We start from the raw sequence: 20,926 nt of genomic DNA, 5'->3' as shown, positions 1-20,926 counted from the left end.
GATTTTCTGTTAACTCTCTGCACCCACAGGAGAGCAAAACTAAAACCTGGCCCCCGAAAGCACCTTGGCAGCACACCACTCACACCCACACCATGCCCAGTCCCAATCCCAGCTCTTCCTTGTACCAGATGAACCTGCCTCCTTCCTCCCAGTGGAGCGACTCCATGCAGATGCTGCAGTCCCCTGTGTGGTCTACTGCCAGTGACTGCTCCGCCTCCTCTGGGATCTCCTCCGGTTTCCCCTTCACCCAACAACAACAGCAGCAGCAACAACAACACAAACCCATGACCAAGGGCTACAAATCCTTCCCCCTCAAACACGAGCATAGGCCCTCTTACCTTCACCAGTACTGATTGAACGGGTCCAAAGTAATGTGGCACTGAGGATCTGCAGCTCCACTCATTACACTCCACACCCACTGAATTGGAAAATTTGTAAGCCTCAGAGGCAACGTTAAGTACACACACTGGCTCAGCATTTTTGTATTTATATTTTTCCATGTCAAACATCTCCATATTAAAAGAAGAAAAAGATGTATTTTGATGTTTTTTGAACTGCCATCTTTTAACTAGGAAACGGTGCATGTGTCATTCTGGCAGCAGTTAGTCTAGTGGTTGTTTCTCTGTCCTCAGACGAGCTGGAGACGTGCACGGCCGTCACCCACTTGCTTCTGCAGCTGCGTGTGTGTGAGTGTGTGTGTGACTAGAGGGAGGGGATTATGAGGGGCTTGGAATGCTCTCCTTTCTGCCCATAATAAGTATACTGTGTCTACATAGCTGTAACTGCCAAATCTCATGCAAGATGACTCAGAGTACAGCTAGCATCTACTGTTTCATAGCTTGTAAAATAAGTTCAAATATAAATATTTAGTTCTTTTTATCGAGAGGCTTTGAGCAGGCTCAGCATAAAAAAGTAAGCCACTGCAGAGGTGTAATTTGAGAGAAATACACTACTTTTACATCAACTGACCAGAGTTCAGTTATAGCTGTATCTATGTGCCATGTTGGTATTGATAGCACTTGCAGATTACTTTTCCAACCAAAGCGTTGTTCAGAGGACGAATGGTGCTGAGGAGACAAGATTACCGACAAACATGAAGTTCATTTCCTCCTCTCTAATTGGCGTTTTTGTTTTTCTTCCTTTTGCTTGGAAATTCAAAAAAAATAAGACACTAACTCCCGTAAACCTAAAGTTTTCAGATATTTTTGTGTACAAGTATTGACAGTATTAATCTTATTTTTGTATTACGTTATACCATAACTGTATGTTAGTATTTTAGACATTACATAAAAGTTATTTTCCACCTCCCCTGTATGTGAAAAAAGCTAATTTCTTTCCAACAGTCAGATTACACCATAGATCTACAAAGCTTACCAAATATACCATGCTAAACACTAAAACGTGTGAAGAGGGGTTTGGTTTTCTTTACAGCCCTTGTTCCTTTGGTTTTATGGCAGGGGGCTGCATTTAAAGGCCCAGAATGTTCTTTTTGTGTTGTTTGCGGATGCCAATGTTGCCTGTATTTATGAAATGACACCATGTTTTCAGATAACTAACATACTTAACATGTTTACAGAGAATCGTTTGTTGTATATACCTATAAATATATATCTTTTTATAGTTAATGTGCTTTGCACAATCAAGATATAGGGTTTGTTGCTTTTTGTCTGTGTTATCTCCCTAACTGTTGTAGCCTTTTTTTTTTTTTTAAAGACATCATTACAGACCTTGGACTGTAACTGTTGGCTTCTCGGCTGTGTACAAATGGTTTACTAGTGGCTTCTACAAAAAGGTGGAGAAAAATAATAAAAACAAGTTACCCTGAAAGAAGAGACAAAGGGGGACTGCTTGGCTTATGTTGCTTATTGTTCTTTTGAGCTGGCAACTGACTTTTTTCCAAGTGTACCAGCAATGCAAAAAATCAATAAAAATAACTAGCAATTTGAAATGCAGAGCGTTGTTTTTATAGGTTAAGTTCACACATCTGAAAACAAGTCTTTATTGTACATTCCACTGACATTAAAAAGTACACATCATGCATGAACTACAGAGTAATGCAACCATTTAGCTGCAATTTTTACGTCACAAATATTTCATTATGAAAATCCTCTTGAACGTGAAAACTTTTCACCCAGAGACCCGCAGTCACTGAGGAGTCCCTCCGTGTCCATTCAGAGCAGGTGTTGAGGCGTTGCTAGAGGAACACTAGGAACAAAGAACAGAGTTAGGGATAATGAGCCCTTACTGTTTCACTTTAATAAGCATTCTGGTCCTTCTTACGTTTGTGATGGCCGGTATGTCATCAGGGCTGGCGTCGGCTATGGTCGCCAGATAAACAATGTTCCGGTGCAGAATCTGTTGGTACCTGTTTTACATGAAGAACAAGCCATGCTGAAGTAATGTAACGTCGACTACCTTCGATCTGTTGTGGTTCAAGCCTAAATGGATCGTTTTATACCCATTACATTTTCTTTAAAATACAGTTTGAATTGTAAAACATTTATTCATTTTGTGAAAACTCAAGCTATTTTACAACTTTTTGGTTTCTGCACCACTTTTTCAATCAAAACTCAAGGGGTGATTTGAGGCTTTTTTTTTTTTTTTGACAATACATGTATATGTAAAATATATACTATCTAGACAAGGTGACCCTGGACAGAAATACTAGGAACTAATGACAGATCTTAAAAAACGTTTGATCTTTTCAAACTGTTATACAATTACTGAAATCCCAAGATTGGGACTTTAAGGCTTTTTTGGCGCAAGAACACCTTTCATGGGGTCCAGTTTGAGAACTACACCACCCAGAAAGAATTATGCTACACCTTAACAAATCACAAATTATGTTTTCTATGTCCTGTCACTTTGTGTAAAATTAAATAAGTAAAATACACGGCTTAAAAATCACAATCCACGAGGCAGAAGTTGGCAACCAAGTCGAGGCAACCTTTCATCCTTTCTAGCTTAAATGTAACATACCTAGGATGCTCAAATCTGTCCTGAATTGTTTTATAACTGATATATAGTTTGTGATGTGAAACGTTAATTCTATTTGTGAAAACAAAAAAGGCTGACTTCAGGACTTTTTGGGTATCAGACCATCTAAGATAGGATCCTTCTTAAAAAACTCAAACCTGGACAGGAATATTCTACAGTAGTGACAGATTATAGTAAAACCCAGTTTATGATTTGTGAAGAAATCCCAGCTTTTGTCAATACCCAGTCTGTGAAATGCTACTATATGATTTCTGGCTCCAAGAGGGTGTGTCACCTTCAGGTAGTCTAATACCCTACTTTGTGTATCACACATAAGATTTTAACAAATCACAAACTGTTTTCTATAATCCTAACTCTGGGTTAATATGTCTAATTAATGTAGCTTTAGGATCTAGTGAAAAAAGGCCCACTTGAAGTATTTTAGATGATAAACTAGCGTGGATCGAAAGAAATCAGAGGGTAGTTTCAGCATAAACATGCAGCAACAGGCTGTCCCTAAATGAACGGATTTAACTTACTGCACACACTCCACAGCGCGTCCTTTCTGCATGTACTCCGTGATGCATCTTATCAGCTGATCGTTTTCATCCAGTAGCTACAGCAGAAAAAAAACAAACAAAAAAAAAAAAACAAGTGAGGCAGCATTGACACCATTACTGGCCATCATCTTGTTCTATCAGAAGCAGCTTGCGTTACTAAATCTGTTTTTAGTATTAGCAAGTGCTGTCGCTGCTTGCAACCAGCTACTCTGCTGGCTTCTTCAACGTTACCCAACAGCTTCTTACCCTCTGTATTGTTTCTTGGTTGATTTTTGCCTTTCCTCGTAGTTTCTTTGGGACAAAGACAATCGACATGTCTGAAAAGCCCTTGTTAACTCTTGTTTACGTCTGATGGCCGCGCATTTCCCTCAGTCCCATGTTTTCTTCGTCTCCTGAATTGAACGACGGCTGTGTTGCCTCCGCAGTAATAGCGCCATCTGCTGGAGAGCTCACGGTCAGACGCAGCTTCTCATGAAGTTCGTTTTTACTCATCAGTGGGGCCACTATCTAAGGAGTTACAAGGTGTTTATAAATATATACCTTATATCTTTAAATGATTTAAATAAATAACATTTTCTCCACTATTTTTATTGACAAACACTGTTCTGTTTTTGTTTGATCCATTGTTTGTAAAGAGCTCAATCTGAAGAAAAAGCATAACACTAACGCACATCTGTACATGAGAAATTTAAAATGATCCAGCTGTAAATCTTCATTTAGTCCTTTGGTTTAAAAACCCAACCTGTGCTACTTTTATTCAAAAATGTACACCCCTGAAATATGATATAAATGTATCTAAAATAAAATTAAATGAATGCAACAGTTAAACATCCTAGCTCTGTAAAACAACCAAACAATGTAAATAATGGCCTTAACAAAAAAACCAAAAAACAATAAGAGAACATGTTTGACGGCATTTTTAGAAGAAAAAAAAAATGGTTCTCCCTGAAATGTAAAACAAATACCTGTACAAGTCAAATTGTGCCAATGAAAGTTAATGTACAAGAAAGCTTGCAGACTTAGATGAGCTGTTTGACCGGAAGGGAACTTTCATTGAAGCAAGAAGGAAATCGGCTGCACTGGATTTTACCAGTCCAGGGTACACCCTGGACTGGTCACCAGTCTCGCCACGGGAAAGTGACGCGCCACGGGAAAACCAGGAACAAGTCGGCAGAGCACAAACGGAGAAAATGAGGAAAAACCGTCAATTTCTGAGAAAATGGTGATTTTCGTTTTATTGCAAAATGTGCAAGTTGAAATTGTGAAGTATCCAATCGATTCTTTAAATGACAATTTCGGAGGTTTTAAAATGGTACATTTTATGTTTAAACTCGGCTTGTTTTCAGCCTAAAACTCCATTTTTGGGGAGGGGAAAAGCCTCAGCTCATTTCTGTAGCAACTTTGTTTGGCTCCACGCTGGATTTTGTTCTGCTTGTCGACCAATAACCCAGCGTGCTTCAAGAAACCTCGTGGCTACTTAACATCTCCTATGAAAAATAATATATTTCTTCACGATGGACCAAGCTCAACGTGTTGCAGACGAACTGAATCGCGGCTGTTACAGCGCTTCGCTGTGGGAGAACATGTTCAGCAGCACCGCCACCGCCGGACTCTCTTCAGATTCTGAATCAGAAGGAGATGAAGAGGAAGAGGAAGATGACAGCGACTGCATTACTTTGGAGAACATTCCTAGTCTGCAGCTGTCTTCAACCCAAAACGAGGATGACGAAGAAAGCTTTGGACTGGCGGCTGAAGAGCTAAAACGTAAGATATCAGAAGCTATAACACATTTGAGGAAAACAGAGACAGTGAAATGGAGAAGATGCGTAACTCTGACTGGAAATGTTACGGAGGAAGAAAGGAGAACTCTTCACTTGGGACACAGTCCTGTAGCCGCAAACTTTCTCCAGAGATCAGGTGCAACATACGGATGGATTCATTAGCAGCAGAAAGGGAGCGGCAGGACGTGAGAATAATCGGACATCTTGAAGCAAACAGTAGAAACCTCAGCGATGACAACATCCACCAAGAAGACACCACGGAAAAGAAAACACGCCAGGACAACTTATTCCATCGGTGGCATCGAAGTCTGCCGGAATACCTCTCAGTTTCTCATGGGGTGAGTTTATAACTTTTTAAAAAAAACTATTATGATGCATCATACTGTAAATAAATCATGTACTGAAGCGGACAAATCACATAAACCTGACCAGTTAAATATTAAAATCGACTTGAGTGAGGTTTGTGTTTGTATTTTTAATCTAAGCTTGAGGTTGAGGTGCAAACCTTCAGGAGGAGAGGAAGACTGCAGCAATCAAGAAGCGACAGGATCATCTTCAGCTTGTTCAAAAAGAGAGGGCCGTCTACAACGAGATGACTGCTGCCTGCAAAAAGACCTGCGACGACTATCAGTTGGCCATCGGCCCCTCCCCACCTTCAAGTAAGAAGATCAGGAGGCACTACAGCTTTGACTTTGCACAGCAGGTATTTGTCCCACATTGCAGTTTTTTTTCTTATAAAGTATAAACATAAGACTGCTTTAACGATACACAGCTTTTGTTTAATCTAATCCCTGTTTTTTTTGTCCTCCGTCTTCATCAGATGCACTTCCCCTCGAACCCACTGCAGCCTGGGCCAATGTACTTCCTGACACCACAGAAATTTGGACTTTTTGGTGTCTCTTGTGAAGGCCTGCAGAAACAGGTGAATTTCCTTATTGATGAAGGGATGTTCATCAGGGAAGGGGAACAATGAAGTCATCAGCTTCATGCACCACTTCACTCATTTTGGAGTTGGAGAAACTGATGTGGATCTTCATTGTGACAACTGCACTGGGCAAAACAGAAACAATTTTATGTTGTGGTATGGCGCCTGGCCAAGCTTCACTCCACACTAAATATCCACTTCCTGATTGCTGGCCACACCAAATTTGCCCCGGACTGCGGCTTTGGGCTTATCAAACAAGCATACAAGAGGTCAGCACGTTGGCAGATATCACCAAAGTAAGTCTATTCCACCTGATAGAAAATCGAAAAAGAAAGTCGGTCATATGCACGAAAACTAAAATGCTTATTTCTATTATGGTCCTTCTGTGTGCAGGTAGTGGAAAACAGCTCGCCAGAAAGTCGCCTCAACATCCCACAGCTGGTCGGACTGGAAGATGGCACAGTGTTAGTCAACACGTTTGACTGGCAGGCACACCTAAGTCCCTACTTCCGAAAACTCCCACATATCAAGAGTTATCAGCACTTCAGGTTTCTATTATGCAGACTTCCACAATCTGTATTTGTCAATAACAAAGAGACATGCAATATTTTAATTGTCTTTTGTGTGCTTTTATTAACAGCTTTGATGCCAAAAGACCTGGTGTGGTCCTAACTAGGACTCACAGCGATGCAGAGCCCGTTAGCTTTCAGCTGCTGTGTGACCCAGAAGTTCTACCCCCTGTCGTGTGTGTTCCTGCCCTGCCTGCACCTGGACTGGCCACGGACAGCAGGCCTTTCTGTTCCGATGAAGCGGAGGACATTACACCACAAAGCACAACACAGAAGAGGATGATGGTGTGACATTGGCGTTTTGGCAATTTGTAATCTGTATAAAGTTGTAAATAAAAATCACATTTGTGACATGATCAAAGTCAAGTTAATGCCCATTTCTCTTCCTGGGTTCATTAAAGTCAAGAGGTTTGCAGACATATCATTTGATGGGTACAGATTAAATAGCTGTAGCACCAGCCTCTTCTAGATTAACACGTATTCAAAAGGTGTAAACTATTAGCCCATAGCTCTATTCATACCTGCACACATAAAATGAAGACTGATAAACAATATTTCTTCATGCTACAATAATCTTTGGACATTTCATATTACATATTAAGAAGAACACATCCATATTACCCTGATATTTTGATAATTGCGTGAGATTGGATTTCAAACTCTGCCTGAGGCAGAACATTTAATAGTCTGGAACTTTAAGTGAGACTTATCTAAAAACAAGAGGAAACCAAACCAATCACTAGGATGCAGTCATGATGCAATTTGCAGACATAAATAATATTTAAAAAAAATAGATTGTAATGCATTGCTGTAAATTATCTTTACATAGAAAAAGTTCAGTGACAGTCAGTTGGAGCTTCTCTTGACAAACAGTTGGGGGAGGTTGGCTATTCAAAGTTATTGAAATTAGCAGCTTTTGTCACCACCCTGCTTTCAGGGAGAGAAAACAATGAATCTTTCAGGGCTGATTTCTCAGAAAAATAGTCTGGTGAGTGCAGACATTCAGATGGTCATATCTTTTTTGATTTCCACAAGTATGACATCATTGGAAAGCTTAGACTCCACTCTTTTCGGATCTGTAAATAACTCAAAACGACCCCAGGTAGACTTGTTCCTGGTTTTGCCACGGCCAGTCTGTGTCCCTTCAGTGTAAATTTTACACTGAAGGGACATTTAGACTGGCCAGTTAAACGAACACGTTTTTAGATGAGAAGAAGCAGGAAAACCATGCATGCAAAGGGGGAACATGCACACCAAGGCTTTGCATGCACGAGATTTGAACGCAGGACATTTAACTGAAAAACAACAGTGCTACAACATGCAAAAAGGAATATAATAAACAGAGGAAGACATGAAAATTGTACAACTCTTTATTTTCGTATAAACTCAATTTTGATGATTAACCAAGAAAACAATTCCAGTGACTGGAAGGAGTAGCAAACGTGAAAAATGTCAGTTCTGAATAGTATAACAATTTTGCCTCAAATTAAATCTAATTTGTTGCTGTTAGAGCCAACATAAAGCATTATTTCCACAGGCTATCGCGCATTTATCAGCTGTTTGTGTGATAACCTTTGAAGACATTTACTGCGCTGCCATCTGAACCACATTTACAGAAGAGGATCTATTTTCACCTCATATTGCTAGCAGCACTTATCTCCAAATGTCACATCTAAGTTAAAGGGAGAAACATGGGGCGAAAGGCACTCCCTAAAAAGGTTTGAGGATTGGATTTTTTTTTTTTTTTTAAACGAACGAGAACCTTGTAAATACTGGCACCACATCCAGCTTTTGTCCATTTAACAAGTTGGTAAAAAAATAAATTCACTCCTGAGAACAATCACATTGACGATGCAACAAATGGAGTTACAACTGATCAGAAATGCAGTTACAAATGTAGCTGAATTTGTTTCCGACATGTCCCATCTGGAGTATAAAACTCCTGTACCGCTACAAGTGCTTAATTTAGCAGTGTGAATTGCTGGCTGTTGACATAGTGAGGGCAAAGTCAATGAGACAAAAGTACAACAACACAAAGCAACGCCTTTACATACAAGAAAATGTTGAGAAATACTGAAGTTACAAGAGCGTACATATAAATGAAAATTCTTCTATTGCAATTACTTTTTTTTTTTTTTTGGCAAAACAGCAAATTTAGGTAAATAGAACTTGTTTATGTGTCTTTTGCTAAGACCTTGTAAGATAATAATAAACAACTTTTCTAATGTACACAAATCAGAAAAATCATCATCCTGTGTCATTAACTACGTAAACACAGCTAGAACCAAATAAAAATCCCTGTACAGCTGAAGCTTTGTGACACATACCAAACCAAAGGACTCGGACGCCTGCATTTGACAGCCCCACCTGCAGAAATCCAGCAGGGAAACTAGAAGGAAAGCAAGTCACCTGACGCAGGAGGTCTGAGGGCTCACGTACGATTTAACAAGGGTACACACAGAACTCAACGGGGGAAAAAAAAAACCCATCTGGTTTGAGCTAGTTTTACATTCATTGTTTACAAATGACCAGTTCTGAGTTATGATTCTTTTAGCTGCACTACTTCATAGAAAATGAATGTTGAAGGAAAAAACAAAACAACCATACTAACGAAGTACAAACGCTGAACACATGGCAACCTAACTGAGCAGAAAAAATACATGGTGCAACAGGCAGTGGTGACAGATTTGGTGCTGAAAAATATCACAAATTGAGGGAAAAGGAATAAAGCTATCGATCATGTCCGCTGTGATCTGCTCACAGTTTGAGAGTGTGTACTGCTCCTAATATCAAAGACAACTTTAGTAAGAAAGGAATTTGACTGATGCAAAAGTACGCAATTACTTCAAAGCTTTGTATTTACATGTGGTCTTCTAATTTTTCAACAAAACCTCTGGAAAAAAGAAACTGGAAAGTCTCAAAGTGGAGAGAGGGAGTAGGACCAGTACCCCCTGATGTCAAACAGTCCACCGAGGTGCTGGTGTCCAAATATTGTCTTTAATGTAGAGACCACAAGAAACTTCTACAACTGACATAATTTCATAATAAGTGGCTACAATTCTCCGGTGGATCCGTAACTGAAGTACTACGCAGCCGCCTTGTTATCCTTCTGGAAGAGAAAAGAGGAAAATAAAGATTTAGGAATCAGCCGTAAGTGGATTGCACCAGGTTTTCTGCCAGTCCAACTTTTTGAGAGCGTAATACTTGAGTTTAAGATCTACACAGATTACAAAATAAGCTTGTATTTATAATGTTATAAATCATGCTTGTATTATAGCTTAGATTTAACATTGGGCTCATGAGTCCAGAGCTTTTTCCAACCAACATGAATCCCTTCTAACAGCAGACAGTGAAGCTCCGGTAGAACGGATCTTAACTAAACAACCAAACCTTGTTAAATGTACTTTCCTATGGGCTAATTAGTGGATAATAAAACTAGAACCAACATTTGGATTTTGACCTTTGACTTCTAAGGACTCTTTACTCCACCGCCCGCTGCAGCTGGCCAGCTTGATTTTATACTTTAGCCAAAAATGAACCTTTTGTTTAGCTGTTAAAATACATAAAACGTTTTTTGGACTTGCTGAACTGGTTTGTTTGGAACTAGTGGTCTTGATTGACAGGTACCATACAGGAAATTAGCAGAGATGAAATGGGGGGACGACATGCAGCTGTGGTCTCAAGGCCGGGAATCGAACCCTGGGTCGGGGACGCCACAAGTGAAGCAATAAATGAACCAACATACAAATTTAGAACACAACTAAATGCAACTTTTATTAAAAAAAATCTGAACGCAAGACCTTTTAAAGGCCTAAAATAGACTTTATTATCAATACTAAATTTTTAAACTAAGGATCATAAGGAAGATTAATACATTTGAAGGTTTTTAAAAAAGGCACAAAAAGTCTAAAATAAGTTTAATATTAAAAGATTTTAAGTCCTAGAATTGAGTATAATAAATTCAAAGCTTTTAAAAACGTTAATCTGCAGAAACCCTGCTGCATAACCAAATACAGGATAATGCTGTAATAATACAGTAATAGGCTTGTGCTCATTTGACTCACCCTGTATTCAAAATCGAAATCGCGGCCTCCTCTGCCACCTCTGAATCCGCCCCTGAAAAACGGCATGGCCCTCTGGGGCGGCCCAAAAAAACCTCTGCTTGACGACCGCCCCCGGCCTCCACGGGGCCCCATGAACCCTCGGCCGCGGAAACCTCCTCCTCTTCCACGATGGTGGTGTCGGAGCGGGATGCCAAAAGTCTCCGAGTTCATTCGTCTCTCCTCTGCCCAGGTTGACCTGCGCTCCCTGACACACACACACACACACACACACACACACACACACACACACACACACACACACACACACACACACACACACGATTTTTTAATACAACCGCATCAAAGCTTTTGACTCTAAAAAATAAAAATAAAAACTAAAACAAAATGTGGCCACTTCATATTTTAACTATATCCAATCTAAAAAGTAATTAAACATACAATGACTTGAGACTCGACTCTGTTGACCATGTTGTGAAAGTCAGTTATAAATGTGGGGCCTCAGTGAATGGAGAGAGAATATTTGACTTACTTTGGATATCCACCTTCACCTGTTTTGCTTGAAGAGACAAAAACACAAAGTATTTTAGTGATAGTAGAGGACATTTCACAAGCTAAAATACATGCCAAGTACTTTAGGAGGATCCAGCTCAGGCAGTGATGACCCAGTCTTCAATCAGGCTCTAATATTTGCCTTGCTCAGTGAATTGTTAATGACAAAAACTAACAGCCAACGTGTGACTTTTACTCATTGCTGTGCTGAGACAGATGTAGGTACAATAATAAAACATGAAGGGAGCCATATCAGCGGTGTGTGCGCGCTGTAGTACCTCCTTGCATCCTCACAGGACAGATTATCGAAGAAGGACTTGGTCTTGTCATAGTAACACGTATTGATGGCAGCCTCCTCCTCCTCAGTGGTGCCCGCATTGGCTGGATGTTCTGAGTCAGCGGTTTCTTCTCCATTGAGTGCCTTTTCAGGTTTGTCATCTGTTTGTGGGAAGAAATTGGAAACAACTCTTTGAATCTGCTTTTGTATTGTTCTTAGAGTGCTTCATCTCTTAAAGAGAGGGAGGAGCCTGTCTTGTGATGAAGAATCAGCGGTGGGGGGGGGGGGGGGGGGGGGGGGAGGTCGCTAAATCAATAGCGGTACTAAGAAAAACATTCAGCATGTTATAAGGGAACAGGGCTCTTTCTAGTTAAGAGAAAAACATATAATGAGTTACAATACAACAATATTTTAACTTTCTTTATTAGGGCAAAACCAATTTATGAAAGTATGGAGCAATTTAGAAGTGTCACTTCCCTGTTGGCATAACTATAGTTAAGATAACAATTGCTTATCTTTAGTGCGACGCTGTGTGGGTCCATTTTCCTGTCAATTTCCTTTCATTACAGCTTAAGGAAAAAATAAAGGATCATTTTATACTAAAATTAATTGTGTTTAAAAAACAAACATGGGTCTGACGCATACAAAACTATTTTTTTACAAGGCAAACAAGAATCTGATCCATGCAAATGTATTCATGTACGATTTCATCTTTCTGGTAATTTCGCTGAGAATTTTCTTTAACAATAATCCATAGCAGCAGGGTGGGTTGCTGCAGGTTGCTACTTTTTTCGTTCCTAATCGTCAGCTTCAGCCTGGCTCCTGGTTGCCGCGTCACTATTTTCTAACCGTCTGAGCAGTCAGCTCATTAATATTGTCCTGCGCTAATTCGTAACGCAGTAAAACGGAGTCGAGCTCAGACCAACAGAACTCCGTCATTTGGCTCTCCATGTAGCTAATATTAAAACATACAGCTTTAGCCTACGCCACCTGGGAGGTTTACTGCATTACTGTTGCAGAAACAGGAGCTTTACTGACCTTTTTAAGTTGCTCTCAAACATCAGTGTCGTTGCGTTAGCGCAGCTAGCATGTAGAATCCTTCGGCATTTTGTTTTTTTCCTGTCCAACTGCCTCATAAGGAAAGTACCAACGCTTTTTGTGTTTGCCTTATTGGCTAATGATGTTAGCATATGTTTTTTTTCTGTTTGTACTTGCCATGTTAGCAGAGTTTGAACACCCAGCAGCAGCTCATGGTTTTGTCAGGTGAGGCAACAGGTAAGAAGGGCTGAGTGTCTCTGATATTGTAGCGCTGCTGCCGCTGGAAGAACAGGTCAGTTTTTATTGATTTTGATGCAAATTATTATCCTTAAATAATTAATTTTCTAGTGTCCATTATATCGATTGTACACCAATCAGTGGTTTGTCATCTTATTTCATGGCTGACATTTCTTTCTTTTACAAATAGGTGCATTAACAAAGGCTGCAATTCTGCTTCATGTCATGTCCAAGGGATACCTTTAAAGAAGCTGTTTTTGTTATATTAGGAGGTAAAATTATTCAGCGTCCTACATTTTGGATTTTTTAAAAACTGAGTTGACAGAATGTATATTTAATTTCTAAGAAAAAATAACTGGGTGATACAGAAGAAACATTTGTATTATTTTTAAAGTTGACATCCAGAGTCGTATTGAAAGGTTGACAGCACTGTAAAAAAACCCTATTTACACAAGAAACTGCACCTGGGCCAAAGTAAGGTGAGAGTTATACCGAGCTCCCCAAGCTACGCTCATACAATGTGCAGTTTAGCTAACGCCGGTAGCTGCTGTATCGGACAACACTGCACTGAAATGCTACCTTTCAGTTTCAGCTTGTTTTGGAACTCCTTGTCAATCTCATCCTTGTGAAACTGGGCGTTGGCGGTTTCAAAATCAAAGTCCTCGTCAAACTTCATGGTGCCATCCTTGCGCATGTTCACTCTGCCCCTGCTGCGGTTTCCTCGTCCCCGGCCTCGGCGGTTGGACTGAACGCCAGCTAAAATAGGGAGAAATCTCAAAATAAGAATATAGTGTACATTCGACAAATTTAAGGTGAACAATGTGTCTGGGCTTTTACTACCACTGTTCAATGCTCAATAATATTAAAAACCTCAAGTTAGCAATACTATAAAAGGAAAAAACAGATTTCTCTAAAGAATGTACTTTATGTCACCTACCAATGTGACGCCTGTTGGGGTCCCGGTTTTCAACAGCACCTTGTTCATGATCTGGCTGGGATGTCTTCTGAACGTCAGGAGCTGAATAATGAGACATTGTGATGGTTATCAGGGAATGCAGCAACCCACCAAGCAGACATGAATGTGAGCAGAAAAACTAATATACATCCGCTCTCTGTTTTCTTGCAGACCTTTTCAGCTCTGCCGACACATGTTCTATAGGGCTGAGAATTTTGCTATAATATCCCCAACATAATTTTTTTTTTCCTTGTGAGGCCTTGAAGTGCAGGGGTCTCTACACACCCCAAAAAATGTAAATCTTTGTCCCCAACTTGAATCTATCTTTTTTATATGGCTTTTAAAGTAATGGCTTCTTCCTCTCGGAGTGAGATTTCAGACCGTGTCAGTACAGGACTCGTTTCCCTGTGGATAATGACATTCTCTCAACATCTTCAGCCAGCCTCTTTGCTTTTATTCTGGAGTTAATACACATGTTCACACCTGAACACGTTCATCTCTGGGACACAAGCCAGCTCCTACCTGAATGGCAGCTGGACACTCCTATGGGGTTTACACTTGCATGAGATTGTTTAAACCCAAGGATGAACCACGCTTGTGCAGATTCACAACTCTTCCTGATATCATGCCTGATTTCTTTGGACTTTCTCAGGATGTCAAACAAGGTTTGAGGTTTTGCTTTAAAATACATCAACAAGTGTCCTTATATTTAGCTTAAATGTTGTAAATTGACCAATCAGAGGTTCTACCAAATTGTTTAAAGGCATAGGAATATTTGGGTATGCAAACGCTCATTTTTATTCTGGCTTTAACACTAGAACTCCCAAGCCCGTCAATTTGACGGCGAGCATTCTGGATGCGAGGCGGTGATGACGTCATCGCATTACATCGGTCAGAATGCTAAAGGTTTTCTTGCACGCTATAAAATTATGGTTTTGACAAGAATTAATAACAGTATTTGATCAAAACCTATTATGTTTTATTATTATTTATAAATAGTACTGAAAAATAATACAGAGTAGTGGGTACATTTAAAAAAAAAGCTTTACTAATCTGACCAAAAGCTGGACAGCTCCATGTTACGCCCCCCTTTCACTTCGCGGACATAAACTAGTGCTAAAAATCCCTCCTGCTCATCCACACTCATGTCCGAGGAGGAATCATCTCCTAAAACTCTGCGGGCCTCAGCCACCCTGCAGCCCTGAACATGGATGAGCATCTCGGCGTCCACCAAGCAGAGGAACGCGGTCTGGGCTTCTTGGATCTAGCGCTCTGTCAACGCATTCTGGCTCTGATGCCTCCCTCTACTTTCTTCCTCCCCTACCACTGTCCACACAGTCCCATCCTTTCCAATCTCCTACTCCTTCTCAGGTGTGCGCTCGTCTTGCGATGAAAACGCTGTAAAGCGCAGAATAGATTGTTGTTACTGGGCTACTATATCTATGACCTTACTTATTGTTTATTTCTTTTTCCATTATCAGTACCTTGTTTTTTAGTTTCTCTCCTGCCAGTGAGCTGGATTGCTGGGTTTATAGCTGGACACTGGACACCAGGCTCGTCTCCCTGTCTCTGAACCTACGCTGATTGTAGCACTGTTGCTATAGTTTATATATTATTAGTTCACTAATCTGTAAACTATAGCCTAAAATGATAAAATCATTACATAGGCGAGTCTTTTACTTCCTTGAAATAATGCGCCACAACCTCCTGCTAACGGGACGACTCGTGTTTTTTAGCTGGGGGGGAGGCTCACTCTCTGACCCGCTGTCACTGGAACTGAATGCTGACCAAGAGCCGTCAGAATCCCTCTCGACCCCAGAATCACAATCATGTAATTTTTGAAGCATTTCCAATGCCTCTTGAGCAGAAAATATCCTTCTAGAAGCCATTTGTAGGATGACAACAATCTCTTTCTCAGACTGCGTTCTAGAGTGGCGGTTGCTAGGCAACGCTCACGCGTTCTCGGCCGCGGGAAAAAAATATAAATGTAAATAATAGGGCCGTCAAAATAGCGGCTGTGGTAGTTAGAGGTAGAAATACTTAATCTTTTATTTACTTTGTTATTTTAGTTTATACATAGGAACACACAAGACAGGTTTATAAAAAGTCAGGATGCCAGGAAGATAACAGTTTTAATAAACCAGAATTATGGCATGTCAAACTTTCAAAACCGTCAAATTGACGGCCCTGGGAGTTCTAGTGTTAAGCAAACAGAAATAACTTTGGTAACCCTACTTGGCCTAAAACTGGAGCCATTTAATCTGATTCTGTCTTTTTATGTAGCGCAAATGAAATATCTGGCACTGCATACAAACTTTTTGTGAACTTATTAAAGCCTCACCCTTTTTCTGCTCAAGAAGGTCAGGGGGTTTCTGGGTGCCAGTGGTAGAGCTGGTGGGTTTGGTGGTCACTCCTGTCTGACTCCTCTGTCCACCAGCTGCAGATAGACCAGGGGCAGCTGACGGGGGAACCTTCACAGACTGCTCCACTGGGGAACTTTTTGCCCGTTGAGGACTAGTTCGGCCTACAGGGCAAAGGAAAAAGAAAATAAGTTGAAGGCAGCAAGTTTATTTCAAGCTGCCTGCTGCTTTCTACACAGCTTTGCCCAATTCACAAGAGCTGTATATAAACAGGTGCACATGAACTATCATTCTTTTCATTATTTATCAAGTATTTGACAATAGTGTGGCCAAAGGATGTTTGGTCAACTTTTCTTGTAAACCACTGATTGGGCCATCTTTTGGGTATTGTCTTAGAAGTCCACTTCACTAGTAAAACAAAATAAAATGTTTAAAACTTTGATTTCATTATAAAGCCAGTTCCCTTTGTTATTTAATGACAAGCCAATTTAACCTATAGGAGGGCACACAGAAGCATCCAGAGACAAACAGCCAGCAAACGATTCTCAAAATTGTATGGATGGTTACGTATCAGAATATCTTAAAAACCAGTCATATTCCAGATTCTCAAATCTAAAATATCTCGTTTTGAATTGAGACTACTACTTACCTCCAGTGGATGCAAACTGCTGCGATCCAATTGGTGTAACGCCAAACTGGCTGTAGGATGGAACAGAGGCCCTGCTGAATGATGCATAGGAACCAGCAGACTGGAATAATGGTGCAGATGCTGCACTGGTGGATCCGATGGATGACTAATAAATAAAGACATAGCCAGTTGTGAACATAAACATACATTTGGACCAGAATTAGTTCATATAATCCCACAACACAAAGACTGCTATTTAAAAACCTGTTAAATACACCTTGTTATAAGTGCTGCGAATTAGCGCTATTCAAGAAATTATATCAAATCTTCTGCACATGAAAACTTGATTTCCAGAAAATAGAGAAATGTAGCTCAACTGCAACATCCAACAATGATATCACGGTTACAAGTTCTCTGCAGTCATAGTAAATGTTAGGGGTGTAACGATACACAAAACTCATGATTTAGTACATTTTCAATCAAAATAAATAAAAATATAACAATATTATTTCTTTTGGTCAGGAGGAAACAAAGAATCTTTTTTCACTTTTTGAAATTAATTAGGTTTTATTATGTTTTAAAACATAAAAAAGTGGAAAGTTGAGAAGTGACTGGAGATTTGGTTGGATTTTTTTTTTCCAATGACTAAAGTAGTGTAAGCAGTAGAGCCCATATTTGAGAATAAAATGAGTTTAAATTACTTTGGAATAGTTTTGATATTTCAACAAGTGTCCTAGCTGCACCTAAACCCAGCATGCTGTTGGGAAAATCTCGCCTCAACAACAGAGATTCCTCCAACTTGTATTTCATACAAAATGTACGGGGATGCTCCAAGTAACAATTTGGACTAACAATGTTTTGGTTCAGTCCACCTTTCTTTCTCCACTGTAGCTGTGCGAGAAACCTTAATGTTCCAAAATAAAGTTTATTGATAGCTGGGAGTCCTCTCTGTTTTGTTCTGGTATCAACGTAGCATTGAGCACTTAGTTCTGAACATAAACATTCTGCATGAGCTCAGGTTTAAAACAATACATACATTCTGAACACGTGCGTACCGAACCGAAAGGGCTGTACCAAGTATTCGCTGTATGAATACACGCACTGTTACACCCTTAGTAAAAATATGTAGATATTTTTTATCTAAAAGACGTGATGGGTGCTAGCAACTTAAATCCGTATTCGTCAAAGTTCTACTTAGGTGAGCATTACCCACAGTTTGGTAGCTGGAGTTAGTTATGAGATACAAATGTGCCGATGCAAGCCGAAGATACGTGCCATGAGGAAGGCTTATATGAAACCTGAGCACAATAAAAGGATTGTTCTTATATTTTATATATCCCAACTCCATTAGAAATATACTACCAAATTTAAAGATATGACTGCAGTAATACATAAATAATCTAGTTTGTCAAGCTTTTAGACCTTGATATAAATGTACTTTTAAATTAAATTTGTTTGGTCATATTTGATGGAATGTAAAGAAAAAGGGTTGTCACTGAATATAATACACATGCACTTTTAATAAAAAAAAAAAACACTTTCAGGTATTAGGCATGTACCAGCAAACCAATATGTGGGGGCTAAAAGCCCCACAGTTAAGTAAATATATCTTTACATATTTTTTAATGCCATAATCTAAATAAAATCAGACTTAAAGTAGTAGTAGATATTGTAGTTTAGGTTTAATGGCATATTAAACAGTCTTGTTACAAATATGGAAACTTACCTGAACTATAGCAGGGTCCTGGGGCAGGGTGCTAGTGGCTTTGGGTGGCTCACAAACTGTTAGGTCTTTTATATCGCTTCCTCTGAAGATGATGTACTCAAACACTTCCTCCCGAGGTGGTATAGGCCTCTCCGTGGGACGGTCTTCAGTGCCAAAGGAGCGAACTGTTTTGGAGAAGAAAAAAAACGCAACATTACAAACAGTAGGTGTGTTACTATCAGTGATTCTGTGGCTCGAACCGCTTGATTGGTGATTACGCTCCTGGCAGCGATGTCCCATCAAAACACCGTCTTATTTGCTATGGAAGGTTTGAAGTTTTAACAATCCCATTTGATAAACATACCCAGAATTCAATATGTTGCCCATTTATTTACTTTCTGTTAACAACATAGTCAGGCCATAGGACTAACGTTTTAGACTAACAAAGCCGTTTCTGATTTATCTGATGGTGAGATTTTTTTGATACACTGCTGATTTTGCAGGTTTTCCCACTTGCAAAGCATGTAAAAGTCTTTCATTTTTAATCATAGGTACTATTCAACTTTGAGTTACAGAATCTTACACAAAAATCCAGGAAACCCCATGGTGTGATGTTTAAGTAATTAATTTGCATTTTTGTGTACTTTGTGTGGCCAGCCAGCAGCAGGATCCCCCATGTCTCCACTCTGCTGGAAGCAAACTCTTTGAACCTCATTGTTTTATCAAATTGCTAGTGTTAAACGTGCTGGGCTTCCTTCCTCCTCTTGACAAATTTGCTGAGCATAATCTTGCAGTCTGCTTTACTTTTGTCCCCTTTTTTCACTTGGAACTACCTCCACAAGGCTGACGTCGCTCCTTCTCTACCATCAGACTCTTAAGTTAAGGAAAATCATGATGCATTTCAGTCCTTCTTACCCGTCTGCCTCAATATGCTATATTACTGCTGCTTACTGGGCTGGAGTATGTGTGGGCAGACTGACGCTATCTACTGCTGTAGTATCAGAACACATAAATATCCGTAGACGTAGTCACACATGGCTTCGGACAAATATCTGATGCTGCCTTCATGAGCCAGGATTTTCCACAGTAACAAACTTGATCTTTTGGTCAAATAAAAGACTATCAGAAGTTAATAAAAAATGTAAACATTCAAGCATTGAATTTCTTTGGAAACTATACATATTTGACAATGGATGTTTTCGGGTCTAAAGTTTTCCCAGGTTTTAATGTAAATTGAGACACATAACAAAATAATGCAGCTCTCTTAATGTCTAAAGTAGACCCAATGTCTTGGTATCATTTCAACGTTTTTAACGCTTCTTAGATTAAATAGGTTGTTTTAACATACCTTGATTACACTTCAACTAAAATGACTCTCCAAATTTCATGTTTTCTAAGTGTGTTTTTTCAACAAAGATCCCATCAATAAGAACATTCAGAAAAACGAACAATGGGTGATCGTCAACGTTCACCCTGTACGATTAGTTCATCATCACGTTTAAAACTTACAAAACTGTACCGGATAAAAATCAAGTGTTTAAGTTTAACCTTAAAGACAATGTTTGAGAATATTAAAATGTGACTTCAATGTCCCTATAATGTTATCAAAAACCGTGAATCCAAACTTAAATATAATCGGAAACAGCAAAAAAACAGTGTACAGTATCGACAAACTGACTTTTGATTCTATTGTTCTCTGAACGGCGGATTAAACATGAGGCCGAAATCAACGTAAACAAAAGAGAGAGCAGCACAACACCGTTTAGCCGTTAGCCGGCTAACGAAACACTAGCTAACTCCGCTAACTGCGTTACCAGCACAGTGGAAAAACTACGATCAGAAAGTCCAGAATTATGACCTTCTCAGAGATAAAATACATTTTTGGTGCGTCTTCTTACCTTTAGCGAGAGCTACTGTCGAGTTTTCAGTGTCGATGGTGTATAAAATCCCTTCATAGCGGATCTCGGCCTTAGAGATTAGGCTAATTTTGCTACCAATGTACGGCGTTCCTCCGCTCATTTTTATCAGCTGAGTTAACTCAAGCACTTACTTCCAAATAATATGTTTATCGTCCAAAGTTAGGTCAAATGTTAAATTTTCCGAGGCGCTGTTTTACGTCTGCATAACACAGATAAGTGAGTTGTTTCGTCCGTGTCGTGACTCTAACACGACATGGCCGACTTCATTTTGCTTCTTCCGCCGCAAAGACTTCTGGGACAAAGATTGTGTTCTTAAAAAAACGCATCCTCTCTACGTTTTCTCTTTAAGCAGTTGATCATGTAAAACTACTCCAATATAATCA

The 20,926-nt window shown here is 39.7% G+C and overlaps 4 protein-coding genes across 6 annotated transcripts in view; 2 read left to right on the top strand and 2 right to left on the bottom strand.

Annotated features, from left to right (window-relative positions):
- The window catches only part of LOC124866926 (granule associated Rac and RHOG effector protein 1-like), a 39,827-nt gene extending 37,879 nt beyond the window's left edge, over window positions 1–1,948 (top strand). For both annotated transcript variants that reach the window (XM_047362980.1, XM_047362981.1), the window contains one exon: window positions 30–1,948. In XM_047362980.1, the coding sequence (XP_047218936.1) occupies window positions 30–353 (324 nt within the window). In that variant the 3' untranslated portion in view covers window positions 354–1,948. The remainder of the gene's footprint in view (window positions 1–29) is intronic.
- A 37-nt stretch (window positions 1,949–1,985) lies between these two features.
- On the bottom strand, window positions 1,986–3,945 carry ss18l2 (ss18, like 2). Its single transcript, XM_047362986.1, has 4 exons — window positions 3,783–3,945; window positions 3,516–3,592; window positions 2,281–2,365; window positions 1,986–2,205 (listed from the first exon to the last, which is right to left on the bottom strand). Exons 1-4 carry the CDS (start codon window positions 3,849–3,851, stop codon window positions 2,146–2,148), a joined length of 291 nt encoding a protein of 96 aa, XP_047218942.1. The 5' UTR covers window positions 3,852–3,945; the 3' UTR covers window positions 1,986–2,145.
- A 619-nt stretch (window positions 3,946–4,564) lies between these two features.
- Window positions 4,565–8,390, top strand: LOC124866929. 2 transcript variants are annotated; one of them, XR_007037953.1, is made up of 5 exons: window positions 4,565–5,655; window positions 5,803–6,020; window positions 6,138–6,538; window positions 6,636–6,790; window positions 6,883–8,390. XR_007037953.1 is itself a non-coding variant. In XM_047362985.1 (4 exons), exons 2-4 carry the CDS (start codon window positions 6,287–6,289, stop codon window positions 7,100–7,102), a joined length of 627 nt encoding a protein of 208 aa, XP_047218941.1. In that variant the 5' UTR covers window positions 4,570–6,020; window positions 6,138–6,286; the 3' UTR covers window positions 7,103–8,390. The 2 variants fall into 2 exon arrangements, 1 of the variants encoding a protein (XP_047218941.1); XM_047362985.1 differs by having other exon boundaries at window positions 4,570–6,020.
- lsm14ab (LSM14A mRNA processing body assembly factor b) lies at window positions 8,168–20,852 on the bottom strand. Its single transcript, XM_047362984.1, has 10 exons — window positions 20,523–20,852; window positions 18,646–18,809; window positions 16,941–17,085; window positions 16,273–16,455; window positions 13,914–13,994; window positions 13,556–13,732; window positions 11,703–11,862; window positions 11,405–11,431; window positions 10,876–11,119; window positions 8,168–9,920 (listed from the first exon to the last, which is right to left on the bottom strand). Exons 1-10 carry the CDS (start codon window positions 20,641–20,643, stop codon window positions 9,897–9,899), a joined length of 1,326 nt encoding a protein of 441 aa, XP_047218940.1. The 5' UTR covers window positions 20,644–20,852; the 3' UTR covers window positions 8,168–9,896.
- Between the last annotated feature and the right edge of the window lie 74 nt (window positions 20,853–20,926).

Source organism: Girardinichthys multiradiatus, chromosome 4, assembly GCF_021462225.1.
Source record: "Girardinichthys multiradiatus isolate DD_20200921_A chromosome 4, DD_fGirMul_XY1, whole genome shotgun sequence".
NCBI classification, from domain to species: domain Eukaryota; kingdom Metazoa; phylum Chordata; class Actinopteri; order Cyprinodontiformes; family Goodeidae; genus Girardinichthys; species Girardinichthys multiradiatus.
Note: the sequence above shows the minus strand (reverse complement) of the source record. Positions and strands in the feature narration are given on the sequence as shown.